The sequence below is a fragment of the Schistocerca serialis genome, chromosome 8 (genome assembly GCF_023864345.2).
Source record: "Schistocerca serialis cubense isolate TAMUIC-IGC-003099 chromosome 8, iqSchSeri2.2, whole genome shotgun sequence".
Lineage (NCBI taxonomy): Eukaryota > Metazoa > Arthropoda > Insecta > Orthoptera > Acrididae > Schistocerca > Schistocerca serialis.
The window spans coordinates 440,491,902-440,510,159 of NC_064645.1; the positions used below are offsets into that span (position 1 = coordinate 440,491,902).

Here is an 18,258-nt window from a genome sequence, read left to right on the forward strand (position 1 = left end):
ATGGTAATTTGACGATTTTCCAAAACAATTTTTGTTCGTTGTGGTCTTCAGTCCTGAGACTGGTTTGATGCAGCTCTCCATACTACTCTATCCTGTGCAAGCTGCTGCTTCTCCCAGTACTTACTGCAACCTACATCCTTCAGAATCTGCTTAGTGTATTCATCTCTTGGTCTCCCTCTACTATTTTTACCCTCCACGCTGCCCTCCAATGCTCAATTTGTGATCCCTTGATGCCTCAGAACATGGCCTACCAACCGGTCCCTTCTTCTAGTCAAGTTGTGCCACGAACTCCTCTTCTCCCCAATTCTATTCAATACCTCCTCATTAGTTATGTGATCTACCCATCTAATCTTCAGCATTCTTCTGTAGCACCACATTTCGAAAGCTTCTATTCTCTTCTTGTCCATACTATTTATCGTCCATGTTTCACTTCCATACATGGCTACACTCCATATAAATACTTTCAGAAACGACTTCCTGACACTTAAACCTATACTCGATGTTAACAAATTTCTCTTCTTCAGAAACGCTTTCCTTGCCATTGCCATTCTACATTTTATATCCTCTCTACTTCAACCATCATCAGTTATTTTGCTCCCCAAATAGCAAAACTCCTTTACTACTTTAAGTGTCTCATTTCCTAAACTAATTCCCTCAGCATCACCCGACTTAATTCGACTACATTCCATTATCCTTGTTTTGCTTTTGTTGATGTTCATCTTATATCCTCCTTTCAAGCCACTGTCCATTCCGTTCAACTGCTCTTTGCTGTCTCTGACAGAATTACAATGTCATCGGCGAACCTCAAAGTTTTTATTTCTTCTCCATGGATTTTAATTCCTACTCTGAATTTTTCTTTTGTTTTCTTTACTGCTTGCTCAATATACAGATTGAATAACATCGGGGACAGGCTACAACGCTGTCTCAACCCCTTCCCAACCACTGCTTCCCTTTCATGTCCCTCGACTCTTATAAATGCCATCTGGTTTCTGTACAAATTGTAAATAGCCTTTCGCTCCCTGTATTTTACCCCTGCCACCTTTAGAATTTGAAAGAGAGTATTCCAGTCAACTTCGTCAAACGCTTTCTCTAAGTCTACAGATGTAGGTTTTCCTTTCCTTAATCTGTTTTCTAAGATAAGTTGTAGGGTCAGAATAGCATCGCGTGTTCCAACATTTCTACGGAATCCAAAGTGATCTTCCCCGAGGTTGGCTTCTACCAGTTTTTCCATTCATCCGTAAAGAATTCGTGTTAGTATTTTGCAGCTGTAACTTATTAAACTGATAGTTCGGTAATTTTCACATCTGTCAACACCTGCTTTCTTTGGGATTGGAATAAGTATATTATTCTTGAAGTCTGAGGGTATTTTGCCTGTCTCAGACATCTTGCTCACCAGATGGTAGAGTTTTGTCAGGACTGGCTCTCCCAAGGCCGTCAGTATTTCTAATGGAATGTTGTCTAATCCTGGAGATTTGTTTCGACTTAGGTCTTTCAGTGCTCTGTCAAACTCTTCACGCACTATCGTATCTCCCATTTCATCTTCATCTACATCCTCTTCCATTTCTATAATATTGTCCTCAAGTACATCACCCTTGTATAGACCCTCTATATACTCCTTCCACCTTTCTGCTTTCCCTTCTTTGCTTAGAACTGGGTTTCCATCTGAGCTATTGATATTCATACAAGTGGCTCTCTTTCTCCAAAGGTCTCTTTAATTTTCCTGTAGGCAGTTTCTATCTTACCCCTTGAGCAATAAGCCTCTACATCCTTACATTTGTCCTCTATCCATCCCTGCTTAGCCATTTTGAACTTCCTGTCGATCTCATTTTTGAGACGCTTGTATTCCTTTTTGCCTGCTTCATTTACTGTGTTTTTATATTTTCTCCTTTCATCAATTAAAGTCAGTATCTCTTCTGTTACCGAAGGATTTCTACTAGCCCTTGTCTTTTTACCTACTTGATCCTCTGCTGCCTTCACTATTTCATTCCTCAAAGCTATCCATTCATCTTCTACTGTATTTCTTTCCCCCATTCCTGTCAATTGTTCCCTTATGCTCATCCTGAAACTCTGTACAACCTCTGGTTTAGTCAGTTTTTCCAGGTCCCATCCCCTTAAATTGCCACCTTTTTTCAGTTTCTTCAGTTTTAATCTACAGTTCATAACCAATAGATTGTGGTCAGAGTCCACATCTGCCCCTGGTAGTGTCTTACAATTTAAAACCTGGTTCCTAAATCTCTGTCTTACCATTATATAATCTATCTGATACCTTCTAGTATCTCCAGGATTCTTCCATGTATACAACCTCCTTTTATGATTCTTCACACAAAATTTGATGCAAATTCTTTGCTCCATTTATTGTAAAAATGGAAAATCGATGAGCACACTAAAACACATCTAACCTTTCTATCTGCCAAAAACAAGCAAAGTATGCTATACATTTGAAACTGAACGTATATTCGGGACATGTGTTAAAAAAAGACTGATAATCAAACGTACGTTGACTGCGCAATTTGAAAAGCCACCTTACTTTTTGAACAGCTCTCGTACTGTCAATAGCACAGCATGTCTTCGTTAACACACTCAATTGAATGTTTTATGTTCTCTTGATGCAGCAAACTGGGATAAAATTTGAACCTTTGGGCAAATGTGCTCAGCAGATCCTTAGGAAACAAACAACTATGGTAAAAAATCCATACCTTACTTTTATGTTACGTATGCCTAGGATCGACCAGCTTACGTTACCATGAACAAAATGATATGGTAGCAATATACATATGAGGGTTTGCATCTAGCATTAAAGGAGACCAACACAGGGGAGATGATTTACAATACACATTCTTGTGTTTGTAGAAGCATGCAACTACATAATTTCTGGCAGGAGTGAGTGGAGGAAAGTATATCCTTCAGGAATCATACATCTCAATTTCTTCCACCTCCATACAAGGTAGAAAATGTGAGAAAGTGAACTTGAAATTTGTTACTGGCTATAAATTGGGAGCACACAATGCACTTTAATAGTTGTTTGTTTTTCCCCCAAAGATTTTAGTTTGAGCCTTCAGATTTATCCAGTTTCATGAAACAGATGCTGGCTAGAAAAGTGTAAATACACGCTGAAACATTCACAGTTCACCGATGTAACCTGCATATCAGAATAAGCCTTCATAACAATGGATCACACATACCAAGAGGAACAGTTTTGTCATGGTTGGTTCTTGCAAGAGTCGTAATAATTTTGAGGAAATTTTGTATACACTAGGTGCATTGTTTTGACTTAGGCCAATCGGTGTTATGTCAAATTCTTCTCACAGTATTGCAGTCTCTGTCTGATCTTCATCTACTTCCTTCTCCCTTTCCTAAAACTGGAACAGTCGTGCTGCTATAACCCAGTGGCGTTTCTCGAAAATTGAAATCCTATTGAAGAAACAAAGTTAAATGCATCTTCCGTCTGTCAACAATTGTCAGAGTCCTATGTGGAAAAAAAATCTGTGTGAGAAGGTCTAGTGTCAATATAAGATTCCTTGTAGCTGCAGGAATTTATACAGTGGACTAATTTGTCACACAGTGAAAGACAGATGCATCTGACATCGATGATACACAAGCCTGGATCAGCCAGAGAAATCTGCAGTACAGGGCACAATATGGATTGTTGAAAGCACAGGCTGTTTAAAGCGTTACTCCCCCTGGACAGAAGTTGGCATTGTGCCCTATGTATTCAATCCCAACGCAATTTCTGTGTTTCATCGTCAATGCGAAGGTAAAAGGGTTACAGTAAACCAGCAGTGGTGCATCGGAATCCACTACTGGACTCCCAGGAAAGGTTCCAAACACAAACGGTTTGAAGCGTTACTCCCCTGGACAGAAGTCGGCATTGTGCCTTTTGTATTCAATCCTGATGCAATTTCTGTGTTTCATCGTCAATGTGAAGGTCCAAGGGTTACAGTAAACCTGTCGTGGTGCATAGGAACCTAATACTGGTCTCCCAGGAAAGGTTCAACACAGACTGTTTGAAGCGTTATGCCCCTGGACTAAAGTCGGAATTGTGCCTTTTGTATTCAATCACGATGCAATTTCCTTGTTTCATCGTCAATGTGAAGGTCGATGGGTTACATTAACCTTCCACAGTGCATCAAAATCTAATACTGGTCTCCCAAGAAAGTTTTAAAGTACAGACTGTTTGAAGTGTTACTCCCTCTGGTCAGAAGTCGACATTGTTCCTTTTGTATTCAATCCCGATGCAAGTTCTCTCACCCACATCTTTGTATTACAGTGGAAATTTGCAGTTTGACAAACCTGTTGAACAGACACAGGGTATCAACACAGTGTACCACAGGATCCAACACTAGAAATATTAAAGTCACAGCATCCACACAGGGAAACTTTGGCTCATACAAGAGATGATGATTTCATGGCAACATCAATATTTGGATGAAAATAGCGAGGTTGGTCATATGACAGTGTGGACGTGTGCATCAGCATGAGGCTCCAAATGGAGGGTGCTGGTGCAGCAACAGCAGCATAAAGAATAAGCTAAGACCTTTTTAAGTGCACCAGAGCTCTCAGTTCATGAACTGACAGGGGCATCACTGTAATGTAATCCATATCTTTACTACCCAACTTTTCCTTTCACATAGCTGTTTCTTTCAGAAGGCAGAAAAATTCTCTGACAGATGCTGAATGTCAGTCTCATTGCCTTGATGGGATACATTCAATGAATTGAGTTTTCAAACATGTCAGAAAGATACGCCAGCTTCAAAACTAAGTCACTGATACATACTTGTCAGAACTCAAAACATTTCTCATTAATAAGGTAAGGGTAAAGTTCATTCCTGAGTTCATACGTCAACTTCAAGACTTCCCACGCAAAAGCCAGCAACAGTTCCTGTAATAAGTTAGGGAAATGTTCTCAGCTCCCATGTCGATGCACATATGCTAAAAGCATTTTGATTTAAATGACCAACATTTAATGAAATTTATCACTTTGATCACCCATTTAAGAATCTCATGAAATACAGGGCTAATGCTTTTTGTTGCCAGTGCCTCTCAGTAAATACAAAAGTGTGCCCGAATAGCATGAGGAGCTTCTTTACAGATAAGAGCTTGCAATGCAGTGTAACAGCCAGCCGTACTACGAACCTACAACACTATTTTTCCAATTAATGTTGGTTTCTTCCAATAAAGAGTGTAAGGGGTCTGTTTTTGTTCCATGTGTTAGTTTCCTGGAGAAAATATTATTTTAATCAAATCTTCTGTCATGTATAAACCACATGTAACAAATTAAGAGTTGCATAACTGGTTGTCTATAGCTTCACCAAACTGAATAACTAATTACCTTTGAGGTTTTCACCCAACTGATCATTCATGGTACCAACCATATCAAGTATCCAACAACTATTAATGTTGTGTGACAAAGACACAGTTTAAAGTTTCTTGGCAACTGATTCACCTAATCCTAACAAATACCATGTCAAGAGCAGGTTTTCCACTATGGTGAGATATTTCATGCTGTTTGCAATGTGGCGGGCAACTTCATTAGATGAAAGAAGAGTCTTTGTAGGAATCATAGCTTGTTTAGTGAACGTTTATTTTGTTACGACATTTCTTTTAACTTGTGGGAAAAACATTTTCGTAGTTTGTTTATCAAAATTTCCAACAGTAGCACATGTAAAACCAAAATTCAATTAATTGTTGTCATACTTCCTGAATTTTTGTATATTGCGTGTTTGGAACTGCACAATACATTTGAAGTATTACGATCTGTATTTACAGTTAAAAATGTTTCTGTGGTGATAGAGAAAAACAAATAGAATAGATACAAAGAACAGTTAAAAGTAATCGGTATTCAACAAAACTAACATACCGACCGTTACTGCTATCTTTATGCTGGCATAGTAACAACACTCACTTGTCAGCCCACTTGATATCCCTACACTTTATGCAGGAAGCAAATTACACAATTATCACAGAAGCCACAGTTTTATCGCTAGAGATATAATAAAATTATCTTGAAAACTGGAAAAACACTGGAAATAGTATGAAGATTTGTTAACCTAGTGAGAGTCAATACTACATGACAGATAAATAAGAAGTCTGATAGATCTATGAGCACTAAACTGTAACTGTATCTAATCCACCGTAACATCAGCTTTCAACCACCACTGATTTTAATAAGACTAAATTTTTTGTGCATCCATTCACAAAATAATAGATTTGACCACAGAGAATCAGCTACCTCTCAAAGCATCGATCCACATTGTCAGACATCAACAGCAACATGCACAACTGTTCCAGAGCTATCAGCTGCATATCACGCTCATCCCCCTGGCCCATGTTCAGCCATTCCAGCAGAGTCTCAGGATCCACATCAGCCATCTGCAAGACCAAATAGTAGATATAACAACACCGTGTAAAATTAACAACTTAAAATGGAAAGCTTTACATGAGGAAAGGATTTTACAAACTACAGAAACTGGTCACACATTACTGTTCATTATAAAAATACCCAATAATATAGCGCATGAAACTTCCTGGCAGGTTAAAACTGCGTACCAGAATGGCACTCGAACCTAGGACCTTTCCCTTTAGTGAACAAGTACTCTATCGACTGAACTATAGGAGCACAGCTCACTAGCTACCCACACAGTTTTAGTTCCACCAGTACCTCATCTCCTAGCTTCCAACCTTCACAGAGGTTCTCCCTGTTTGGTTACAAATACACTAAACAATATCTTCAACTTTGCATGACTTGAGCCAACACAGGTTTCTCATTTGTGGTGTACCTTTAATTAAGCATCCTGAAGAAGCGAGTGCAGTAACAAATTAAGATTCAAACCAATGTACGTACACTGAAGAAACATCAATGTTTAAAAGGTGATAATGGAATAAATTTCTATTGGATGAAGATGATTGAAGATGAAAAAAGCAAGTCTACTGGGTAGATATCATGCAGCATTCAGGAACGTCTTACTGAAACAGATATCTCACAATGACACAGCTCTTTCAGGGCTACCAGCAAAAATAAAAATAGTATTACAGGAAAGCGTGTTGCAATCGGTGCCAAGAAAATAAACCTATTAACGTTGTTTCTTATTAAGTTTTCATACAACTAGGCTGAGATTCTATGTGGGCATTACTGAGAGATCAATGATTCAGATGTCATGGTACATCCCTCTACTTAAGTAAATACGTCAAGAAATTGGCTGATGCAATTCGAAGTGGCATAAAGCCATCAGTTGTTAACAAAGTTATTAATAAAGTATATGCTGTGACAGTTGACACACAGACCAATTTGCACAAAAAGGTGCACTATTTGACCCTTATAGCACAATGCATGAATGCAGATCAAGTTCTCATTTACAACTAAAATCCTAGACACTAAGAAAACCCAGCAAAAAATTGTGAAACAAATAGAGGAGAAAATGGATGACCAGCAAATATCACTGGACATGGTCCATAATTTTGTCTCCAATCCTGCAGTCAATACCATAAAAGCATCAGAACAGCTTCCTTGTGCTACTCATTCTATAAACACAGAACCCCCTAATCAGTTAGTTGTTCTCTGGTTTAAAAGCTTCAACAAAATTATAATGTCACTGGCAACAATTGTGAGGCGAGTTTAATTACTGAAGTTACAATTACGACTTCACGATGTTACAGAAGAAAAGTTTATCGTTAACACTCTATTGCACGACCTTTTTAGGAAACCAATTTCAGTGGGGGGAAAAAAGGATCTGGGGGTATGGTCTGACACAAAATGACTACGTAACAGGTTGAAAATAGAAATTTTGATTTATCCAATATTTTAGGTTCTGAATTGTTCATTTACAGAGACATGGAAACATATTATGTGCTATCATTAAGCAAGTGTTTATGTACATTACAAAGCTAACTAGAAGTGGTCTAAATAATTCATTCTTTCAGCTGTTTACACACGTTTATGTACACACTACCTTCAGCAAAGATTATTGATTTTCAACGATTTCCACCAACATCATGACGTTAAACATAGTCTAGCTCAATGCAGCCAGAATGCGTATGTTACCAGACTGCAAGGTCAGCATTTATGAGTCTCTTCCTTAACATTATATTAAATTTACAGTTTATTGCCAAAGAACAACAACATACAATAGAGGGTTAACTAGTGGTGTGTAACAACTGAAACTGTATGTGTTTTTTAAAAGGAGGTACAAAGGATTAAAGATTGGGCTCTTACTTTTCAATGGGAGAAGGTTGTAATTACTTCCTATCATAAAATTGCTGTGTTCCTTTGACCTTCTTTCTGTGATCTGGCTACTAAGTTTGAACAAAAAGCATAAAATTCTTAACTGTGCGACAAGTGTGTACAAATTATGCAGGTAAAAAACACTGGATGGCAAAAAAAAGGCTAAGATGACAAAAGATACATCTATACATTATCAGGAGATATGTAAAAGATTAAAATTGTATTCTCTGTGACAGGCAGAATGACTTCCAGAAAGTATTCATGTTGTTGCCAGCCTGGAAGTGCATACAAGGCGTCAGAACAGTTTCAGAAGTTGAAATACCACTGCGAAGGACATGGACATGCTGGACACAGTTTCAGAGTGGCCTCATTAGGGCTCTTCATTTGGTCGAACTGTGCATTACCCAGATCTGTGTGGCATTCAGTTGTATCAGTAGCCTGACTTTGGGCTGCATGGGACGCGAAGCTGGGCATATTCCTCTGACCATCACACGGGATGATTGCCATGTCATCATCATCATCATCATCGTCATCATCATCTTGGACAGTTTACAGCCTCTGGCCGGGTGTGTATAGAACATAGGCCTCTCCATCCTCTTCTGTCTTGCCACCATCCCTCCATCTTCACCTTGGTCTAGTCTTCTCCTTTCTTCTGGACGCATTCCTCTACTCCTTTCAGCCATCTGTCTCTCTGCCTTCCTCTTGGTCTCTTTCCTTCCAGTTTCATCTCGTGTATCTTCCTGGGTATCCTCTTCTCCTCCATTCTCTTAATGTGTCCATACCATCTCAGCCTTTATTTCTTTATCTCCTAATGTAATGTTTCCACTTTCATTAACACTCTGATCCTCTCATTTCTTAACCTGTCTATCTTATGTCACTACAATACTGTTTCTCAAGAATTTCATCTCACTAGCTTGTACTTTGCTTTTCTCTCTTCCTTTCATAACCCAGGTTTCTGATGCGTATGTCAGGATTGGGACACAGTATGACTGGTATATAACCTTTTTACTGGTTTGGGGTACATCCTTGCTCCATATCAGGCTTCTGACACTCTTCCGAAGTGCTTCTGCTTTTCTCCCCTGCTTTGTTTATTTCTCTGTCATTTTTTCCATCTTCCTGTATTAGGCTTCCTACGTACTTGTAGCTCTCCACTCTCCTCAATTGTTCCCCACCAACTGTTATTCTCGTTGTTCCTCTCTCCTTATTTCTTATTGTGATAATCATCTCACTCTTACTTATACTAAATTTCATCCCATATTCTTGTACTGTTTGTTCCCATATGTCCATTTGCTCTTGTACTTCCTCCTCCTCATTCCCCAAATCATCAGATCATCTGCGAACACCATAGCTTTCATTTTCCTTTCACAAACTCCTTGTGCTACTGTACTCATTATATCATCCATCACTACAATGAAGAGTGATGGTGAAAGTGCACTTCGCTGCCTCAAGCCAGTCCTCTGTTCAATCCCAGCTCTCTGCCCCCACTTTCACACAGCTCACACTTCCATGGTACATTTCCCTAATCCTCCAAATAATCTGTTTTGCTACTCCTCTGTTCTCCAGGGCTTTCGACACTTTGCTTCTACATACACTATCATACGCTTTTTCAATGTCCAGGAAGGTCATTAGTAGATCTATTCCATATTCATGGTGTTGTTCCTGCAGTCGTCTTACAGCAAAAATTAGATCCAAAGTGGACCTTCCTGTTCTGAAGCCATGTTCCTCTTCTCTCATTCTTCCTTCTAATTTTGCCCAAATTCCTGCTTCCAAAATTTTCTCAAAAATCTTTGCACAATGACTCATCAATGTTATCCCTCAATAGTTCTTGCACTCTTTTCTATTTCCCTTCTTACACATCGGGACAATTATTCCCTCCTTCCAGTCTTATGGGATCACCTTCTGTCTCCATAAAATTTTCATTACTCAATACAGCCATTGTATCCCCACCTCTCCCGCTGCTCTCACCATCTCTACACTTAGCTCATCCAGACCTGATGGCTTCCCTCCCTTCATCTTGCCCTATGCTTCTTCCACTTCTCCCCACGTAAGGTCTTTTCCTATTTGCTGTTCCTCCTCTTTTTTCTCCTCAGCTTGTTCCTCCTCATAGAGGTCTCCATTCGAGTTCAGGAGTTCTTCAAAATACTCCTTCCACATATTCTTGAGTTCCTTCTCTTTCTCTACATCTTGTCCACTTCTGTTTACCATTAGAGTATACTCTGTCGTACCGTTCTTCCTCTTACTTTTAATCATCCCATATATCACCCTTTCTGAACCTTCACTATCCTCCTCCATCCACTTTCTCCTTTCCTCCGCCACCTCTCTTCTAGCTTCTTTCTTGCTTGCCTGATACTTGCCATGTATATGCACATTTTATACACTAGCGTAGAACTTCCTGCGGCGAGGGGGGGGGGGGGGGGGGGGGAGGGGAGGGAAGTTTTGGAAAGACTTTTGATGAAAAAAAGGAGAGAAGTTTTGGAAAGACCTTTGAAGTGCAGCAACATATACGCTGCATATTTTCGTATTACAAAAGAATAAATTCGAACAGCACCAAACACAGCACATTAGTTTCCAGAGCGTTGAGATTGAGATGTCCTTTTGTAAGCCAGTCATATCTCATGCCACATGATATCGCCAGCCGATGACAGCAGATATTCAGTGACAGCAGATATTCAGAGCATAGGACACGTGTTATAGTCAGCCAATAGCAAGATCACTTATGTAGCACAACCCCACAAAGAGGAAAAGTTAATGGTTTACATGAGGGGTCTCCAAACTATGGCCCGCGGGCCGAAACCGGCCCGCGAGAGCCGGCAAACCGGCCCAAGTTAGCTGGCCGGACATCCGCGGTATCCGGCACGCCAAATATTTGAGGTGGTACCTATACCACCAACAACTGAGTTTCGAGGCCTATCGCGACCAATACACCGTGACATTGGCTCTGCTACTCGCTGCAAGACTACATAACTAAACTTATTGTTGCGTCGCTTGAAATAACAATGCGTTGACATACTTTAACTCTATTACGTCTTGCAGTAATAGTGTTGCTAACAATGATGTTGAGATTTCGTTAACTTTGCAGGACGCTTTAGTGAAGAATGTGCAGTGACATACTTTTTTTGTCGGTGAAATTCGCCAGAATTTCGGTCAGGTACGTCCACCAATCAAAATTATGTAATTAAATAAAAATCGTAGTTCGTTTCAGTGCTAGCTATTCCCACAACCTTAGATTTTTGCGATTTCATCTTTCCTTTAGCCTTACATTATGGTAATCATGGAGTGCTAGGGTGCTTTAATCCCACTAGCTATATCTTGGCCCTTATGACTTCGTGGAGAAGTCAATGTGGCCTGCGGACTAAAAAGTTTGGAGACCCCTGGTTTACATTAATATACATAGTATAGCTACAAGAAAAGCTAAGCTTTCACATATAATATTGGTCTCTACAATTAATAAGCTACAAGAGAAGCTAAGCTTTAACATGTAATATTGATCTATTTTCCATGTGTTATACTTTCAAGATACATCACACAATGTCCCAGTAAATTTAAAATAATGACATAAATGTCTGGTTTTCTGGACTTGAAATTCTTGTAAGTGGCTGGTCCTCAAAGTGTTCACTTTTAAACGCTCTGTGATTCAAGAAATTCACCCTACTTCCTCACACATAACATAATTCATCTTGCGTAAAAAGAAATTTACTTTGAAAGTAACGCTTTTCTATCCCGAGACTGTTAGAAATAGATTTGATTTAGCAGTTGCCAGAGAGCGCCAGAAAACAGGCATTACTGTGCGGGGGCAGCAAAAGTGGTGTAGGAAGCCTGCATGTTCATATGTATAAAGCACTAAGAGAGCTTACATTACGCCATAAATGAAACAGGACATCAGAGGATACTCCAAAAGCATCGGAATTTCATAAAACATATTAAAATGCATAATTCGGCTTGAAGTGCACATTGGTTTTTTTTCAGATTCACAATGAAGTAGGTCCCATCTGATATTAAGCTTTTCAGTGTGGTTTTTGGGGTGTAAATTTTCTTGGAGTACTAGTACTGTACTATCTCATATTTGGTTCTTTATTATGGCATAATGCCATACATGGTAGAAGATGAAAACGTGCACTTTAAATTCAGCGAACAGTTGGAACAAGCCAATTCTGCGGAACAAAACACTTTGTTTCAAATAAACCGATTGCCTCAAGAGAAAGATTAATAAAGCCAAATTTCTTTAGCAAACTGACAAAAATAACTTCATTGTTCTGCAAGGCAATTAATGTTTGAGTGCTACTAATTTGGAAATAAAATAAAATCAGAAAACTGAAACTAATAATATATTTCTGCCCTCCGTAATTACGTGAATGTGTTATAATTCACTTGATAGCTCCCGGCCGCAGAAATCCGTTCTCTTTCCATTTGACGTGGGAGCTGTAAACGAAGAGGAAACAGCGAAATCACTTAACGCAAACACAGGTCACGTGGAGACCAACCCCCTCCCCACTACACCTCAGACAACTCTGCACACGCGCGAACCTGGCAGCTAGGGCGCGCGATAAAAATTTTTCTCGTTAGCATCTGACTGCTTGGGAGAAGGTACTGCTCATACACAAAACTGCGCATGTGCATGAGCCCACTGGCAACTGGCCAAATGAACCTAATGTAAACAGTTTGGGACGTCACGCTCATAGAAAACAGTTTATTGTTACTAATTATTACATAGTCTTCGCCCTAAGGCCTTTGACATATTTTTGCTGTTTGCTGACATGTGCATGCACGGTGTTTTGTTGTTGTAGATGATGCATTTCCTTTGCCACTAAAATTTCACTTTTTTTCATTTATATTTTATTGCTGCAGTATCATTCTCCAGTAGCAGGATACTGTAACATTCTTTGCTAGAGAATCAATTCTTACCAGTCATAATTACAAAAATTTAACTGAAAGCTAAAACAATGAAAAATTCCCGGGTTTTTCCTGGTTTTCTCCCGGATGAAAAAATTCCCGGATTTTTCCCAGATTTCCCAGGTTGTATACACCCTGCTACATGAGCATCATCGGCAAGTATTGCAGCGACCTTATGAGAAGCTCCCATTCTTCTGATGTCTTGGAGATGCACAGCAGTTTTACTCCTAGCATCATGGTATGGAGAGCCATCAGCTAGGATTTGAGGCCAGGGTTTGTAGTGTGAGGGGACAGTAGCACATCACAGACATCCCGTGGTCTCTTGTTAGCATCTACCTCTCATGTGAAAGTACCGTGAGGGCACTTTTCTACTGGGGAATGCTCATCCATACATAGGAACTGTCCGCACATGATGTTGAGGAACTCCCTTGGCTGGCAAGATCCTCAGATCTTTCCCCGACAGATGTGTTGAACCACATCAGAGATAAACTCTGTCCCAGTGCCAGTACACACGACAACAGCAACCAATTACAACTGTGGGCCTGCCTGCTTCAGAAGCAGATACACCATTCCCTACCATATCAATGTGCACATCCATGTCAGAGGAGATGCAATGTCATATCAACAGGTGAGTCGATACTGCCAACTTCTTAGTAAATTCGACTCTACACTGTTATTACTGAAATAAAAAGTTCACTCTCTCAACCCATGAAGTTTCATTTCATTTCTTTATCCCCTTCTGAGTACCTCATTTTTTGTCAAACAGTATGATGTTCCTCATAAGTTTTCTTTATAAAGATAACAAACCCATAGATTCTAAGGATAGCATTTACTGATGTGTACGCAATTTCCTATTATTAACAAGCAAAATAAATCTTCTGCTTGGAAATGAGTTACATTTTTTATGATTTTACTGATACATCAAACTAGTTTCCACATGTTTTATTAAGTTAATTTGTCAGGAAAGCATTCTTGTTCTTGGAAATATTGTGTGTCAGAAGAGGGAGGGTAGCAGATTACATCTCAAGAGCCAAGACAACAGACATGGAGCAAACATGTGACAAAGAAGACTAATGTGGGACAGACTACAACTAGCAGTTCGGTATCCCTTCCGCAGGTGAGCCCTAACACTGTTATGGACACATTATCACACATAACACCAAAACAATGTTGTGCATCTTGGGAATGTTAAATATGTCAGCACAGATAAATTCTGTCAGCTAACATTATATATCATATGAAGTATAGCCATCCGGAATGAAAGCAAAAGAATTAGATCACCTCACCTCCTGCTTGGAGGCTGATAGGGACACAGGATGCAGCTGGACTGATGCTGACAATAATATATGTACAGTTTGAGTCCACAAGGAAGCTGCATTACAGTTTCATAACCTCCTTGTTCCCTCAATACAATAGTGTCAAAGCCCCATATGGGCACATAAGTATAACTGCAAAGTATATGAAGCATCAACATCATACATTCAGGTCTGATGACAAAGATGTAGAGTACAAATAGATAAAATATGCGTTGGTGTGCCTTCAGTTGACAGAGACTGCAGTTGTGTGTGTGTGTGTGTGTGTGTGTGTGTGAAAGCTTATTTGTGACAGTCTTTTTGTTGTGCCTATCTGCGACTCAGCATCTCCACTAAATGGAGAGTAGCAACTTTCCTTTTCATGAAATTGTTACATTCCATCCTGAATTTTCCATTGTTTGAGAACTGCATTGACAATAGATACTGTCCAGTCACAGTAATATGCCCACTTGTCAAAAGCCTGAATAACCATCTTTTACAGTGCAGACCACTGTGAGATGTGCAGGAAGACAGTCAGTCAGGTTCAGGAAGGCACCAACAAGGATATGGAGCCATGCCAACTCTAGTGCTGTGGCCAACTGCACTAGGTTTCTCGATTGAGGAACCGTGGTGCGTATAGCCCAATCAAGGAGATCTCTCAGATTCTTGATTGGGTTTAACTCCTGGGAGTTTGGTGACAAAAGGAGTATGGTAAAGTTATCCTGGTGCTCTTCAAACCACACATGTACACAACAAGCTGTCTGACACGTCACATTGTCCACCGGTAGTACATGACATTGTGCCGAGGAAAAACAAACTGCTTGTAAGGAAGTGGACATGGTCCCCAAGGATAGATGCAAACTTGAGTTGACCCATTATGCCTTCCAAAATCTCAAGATCACCCAGGGAATGTCACAAAAGCATTCCCCCAGATCATAAAGCTGCCTCCTTCAGCCTAGACCCTTCCAATGATTGTTACAGTGTGTTTGTGTTTGCTTTCAGACACTTCATGTCATACACACTGACACTTGTCTGTCTGGTGGAACACAAAATGTGATTCGTCTGAAAAGGCTATCTGTCACCACTCAGTAGACATCTAGCCCGGATACTGGCACGCAAATTCTAGCCTTCATCGTTGATAAACAGCAGTCAGTAGGAGTGCACGAACCAGGCGCCTGTTGCAGAGGACCATACACAGCAGTGTCAGCTGAACGGCCATTGAGGGCACACTGTTGGTAGCCCCTTGGTTCATCTGGGTGGTCATTTACCCAACAGCTGCATATCTATTTGCCAGTACATATCTCCACAAACATCTTTCACTCCTGTTCTATGGCCCATGGTGCACCACAGTTGCCTTGCCACGCACTGTATACTTTAACTATGATGGCACACGAACAGTTTAAAAACTTAGCCATTTTGGAAATACTCCCACCTAAGGCCCGAAAGCCAATGATCACGTCGTCTGATGTAAGATGAATTGCTCTATTTCTGCATTGTGACGACTGCACTGTTTTCCGTGTCCCCTGACACCCTTTACATGCCCTCCACTGCTAGTGCTGCCACCTGCGAGTGATTACTGCACACTGACATAAAATGTAAACGGTGGTTACATTACTGTGACTGTACCATGTATCTCAGACCTGTATTTTGTCACGCAAGGTTATGTGGGACAGAAATGACACAGTGGTTCAAAAGCAATCTCAAAGATGCTACAAAAAATAACAGAGTGTCATCAGAGGATTAAGTTATAGCAGAGCCTTGCTGACCAACAAATGCTCAAGCAAGCCAAAAATGAGTGTAAGGAGAGCAATGCAAGAACCATCCAAAGAATTCCAGGGAAAAAATCTTGCCAATAAAGTCTCGCAAAGTAGTTCACAGATCGAAATCATCTATTCCACCATGAAAATAGTGACACTGAGAATAAATATGACAGGGATGTGGCCAAAATTCTTATTCAACTTTCATAAAGGTTTCACTGTGAAAGTTTGCAATGCAGTTCCTCATTTTAGTCACAGCACACATGCCAAAATGGCAGACCATGAGATAAATAATCGCAGAACGGCAAATCGTCACAAGCACTCAACGATGTAAAGGCATCTGGACTTGATGAGATACATGTTAAGCTTAAGTGAAAGGATTTTCTCCTCTTCTGGCAGCAGTTTATTATAGGTCACAATAGCATCAGACGTGTCAGAAGCACACACAAATGGTATAGACATATAAAACACTAACAGAATAGAAGAAGGCTGGAAAACGGCCATGGTGTAATTGAAGGAACAATCCCAGTGTTCACCTTAGCAACAAGGGGTAAATCGTGGAAAATCCATATCAGGATGGCTTACTGTATTTTAAACTGCTAGAGATGATGTGCTCAAAAAGGTCTTCAGTGTCATATTGACATGTTTGTTGTTAAATAGAGAACTGCTGATGGCGAAATCCCAATTTTATACCAGTGCATATCATCTGAAATATTTCTTAAATTTATCAACAATTTTTTGTTGTAGCCAACTCACTTAAAGCCAAATTTTTTGTGAGGCTAGTAACGTAATAGGCAAATCAGTCAAAAACATCCTGTCCACTTTTCCTAGAAGGATACCATGATAATACTGATGATGATGATGACAATGACAACAACTTCCCATTGGTGCCTACGGGTTTCTTTCAGCAGTGTCCAAATATCAACTGATGAAAATTCGATTTTTAAAAGATTTTGTAACTGTGGCAAACATCTCTCCCTTTTTTAATTTTTGAAAGAAAACAGTATAAGATAAAACAACACCCATCCATTACTAGCATCTGTACATCACCACCTGAAACATAATGAGTGTTAGTAAAAATCCGAAATGTGAGAAAAGAGTGAGCGAAACTCTTTTTTAAAAAATGAAACAAGTTTAATCAACACTGTGTGGGCTAACATAATAAAAATGCATTGTTCAGACTTAACTTTCTGGTACTAAAGAAATTGTTCTTTCAATATTTGAACTATTACTGAAATGTTCATTGGCACATTTAAATAAATGTTTACATATTCTGAAAACGAAGATGAAATTTACTGAAACACCTGCCTCATTAGGCATCACATAAAACTGAATATTTGTTTGTGAATCATGTAAAGGACATGGCAATAAATAAGAAAATTTATAAAAAAAAGATAATTTATCATTCACTACTTTGCTTCACTGCACCTGCTATTTTTGTCAGATTGATGAATTTTCTACTTTATCTTAATAGTGTTGACAATACGAATTGTGGAAGTATTCATGACCTTCAAAACATAACAAAGGGCTGAGTTTGGTCTTCCTCCAAATGAGACATTTCTACTGGAACCTAGCCAAGATGTCATTTTGAAATCTCACAACTTGCCAACAAACAGAACCAAAGCCAAAGCTTTGTCTCATTCGTACAATGCTAGTGTTTTCCAACAGCATTCATAAAAGCTCAATATTACAGTAGCAATTACTTGATGGACATGAACGAATGCATCAACAAGCAATAAGTCTTATAGCAGCAAAGAATCTTGTACATTGCATGTCTTGCCACTAATTACCTCTTTTGATGGGAAACTTTTCAATTGACTTACAAAAATAAAACATGTTCTCACAAAGTTTATGGCTGTGCACCCACAAGTTATTGTCACTGTGACTTTACAGAATGAATTCCTCATGTCTTCTTGTAGTTAGGGCCAGTATGTAATTTAATTCAAAGTCCCTTCCACTACCAATTAGCTATTTCATATGGAGTAAAAGTTCCCGAATGGCTATAGACGTAGCTTACCATGCATTTTCAAAATATTTTGTATACACAAAAATTGTCATTTTACTTTATATCTTCTCCTTCCCATTTGACATTATAACACCT

The 18,258-nt window shown here is 39.4% G+C and overlaps 1 protein-coding gene across 7 annotated transcripts in view; it reads right to left on the reverse strand.

The window, feature by feature from the left end:
* LOC126416771 (E3 ubiquitin-protein ligase HECTD1) overlaps positions 1–18,258 on the reverse strand; it is a 327,326-nt gene that overhangs the window by 305,146 nt on the left and 3,922 nt on the right. For all 7 annotated transcript variants that reach the window (XM_050084626.1, XM_050084625.1, XM_050084627.1 and 4 more), the window contains exon 3: positions 6,230–6,369. In XM_050084626.1, the coding sequence (XP_049940583.1) occupies positions 6,230–6,369 (140 nt within the window). The remainder of the gene's footprint in view (positions 1–6,229; positions 6,370–18,258) is intronic.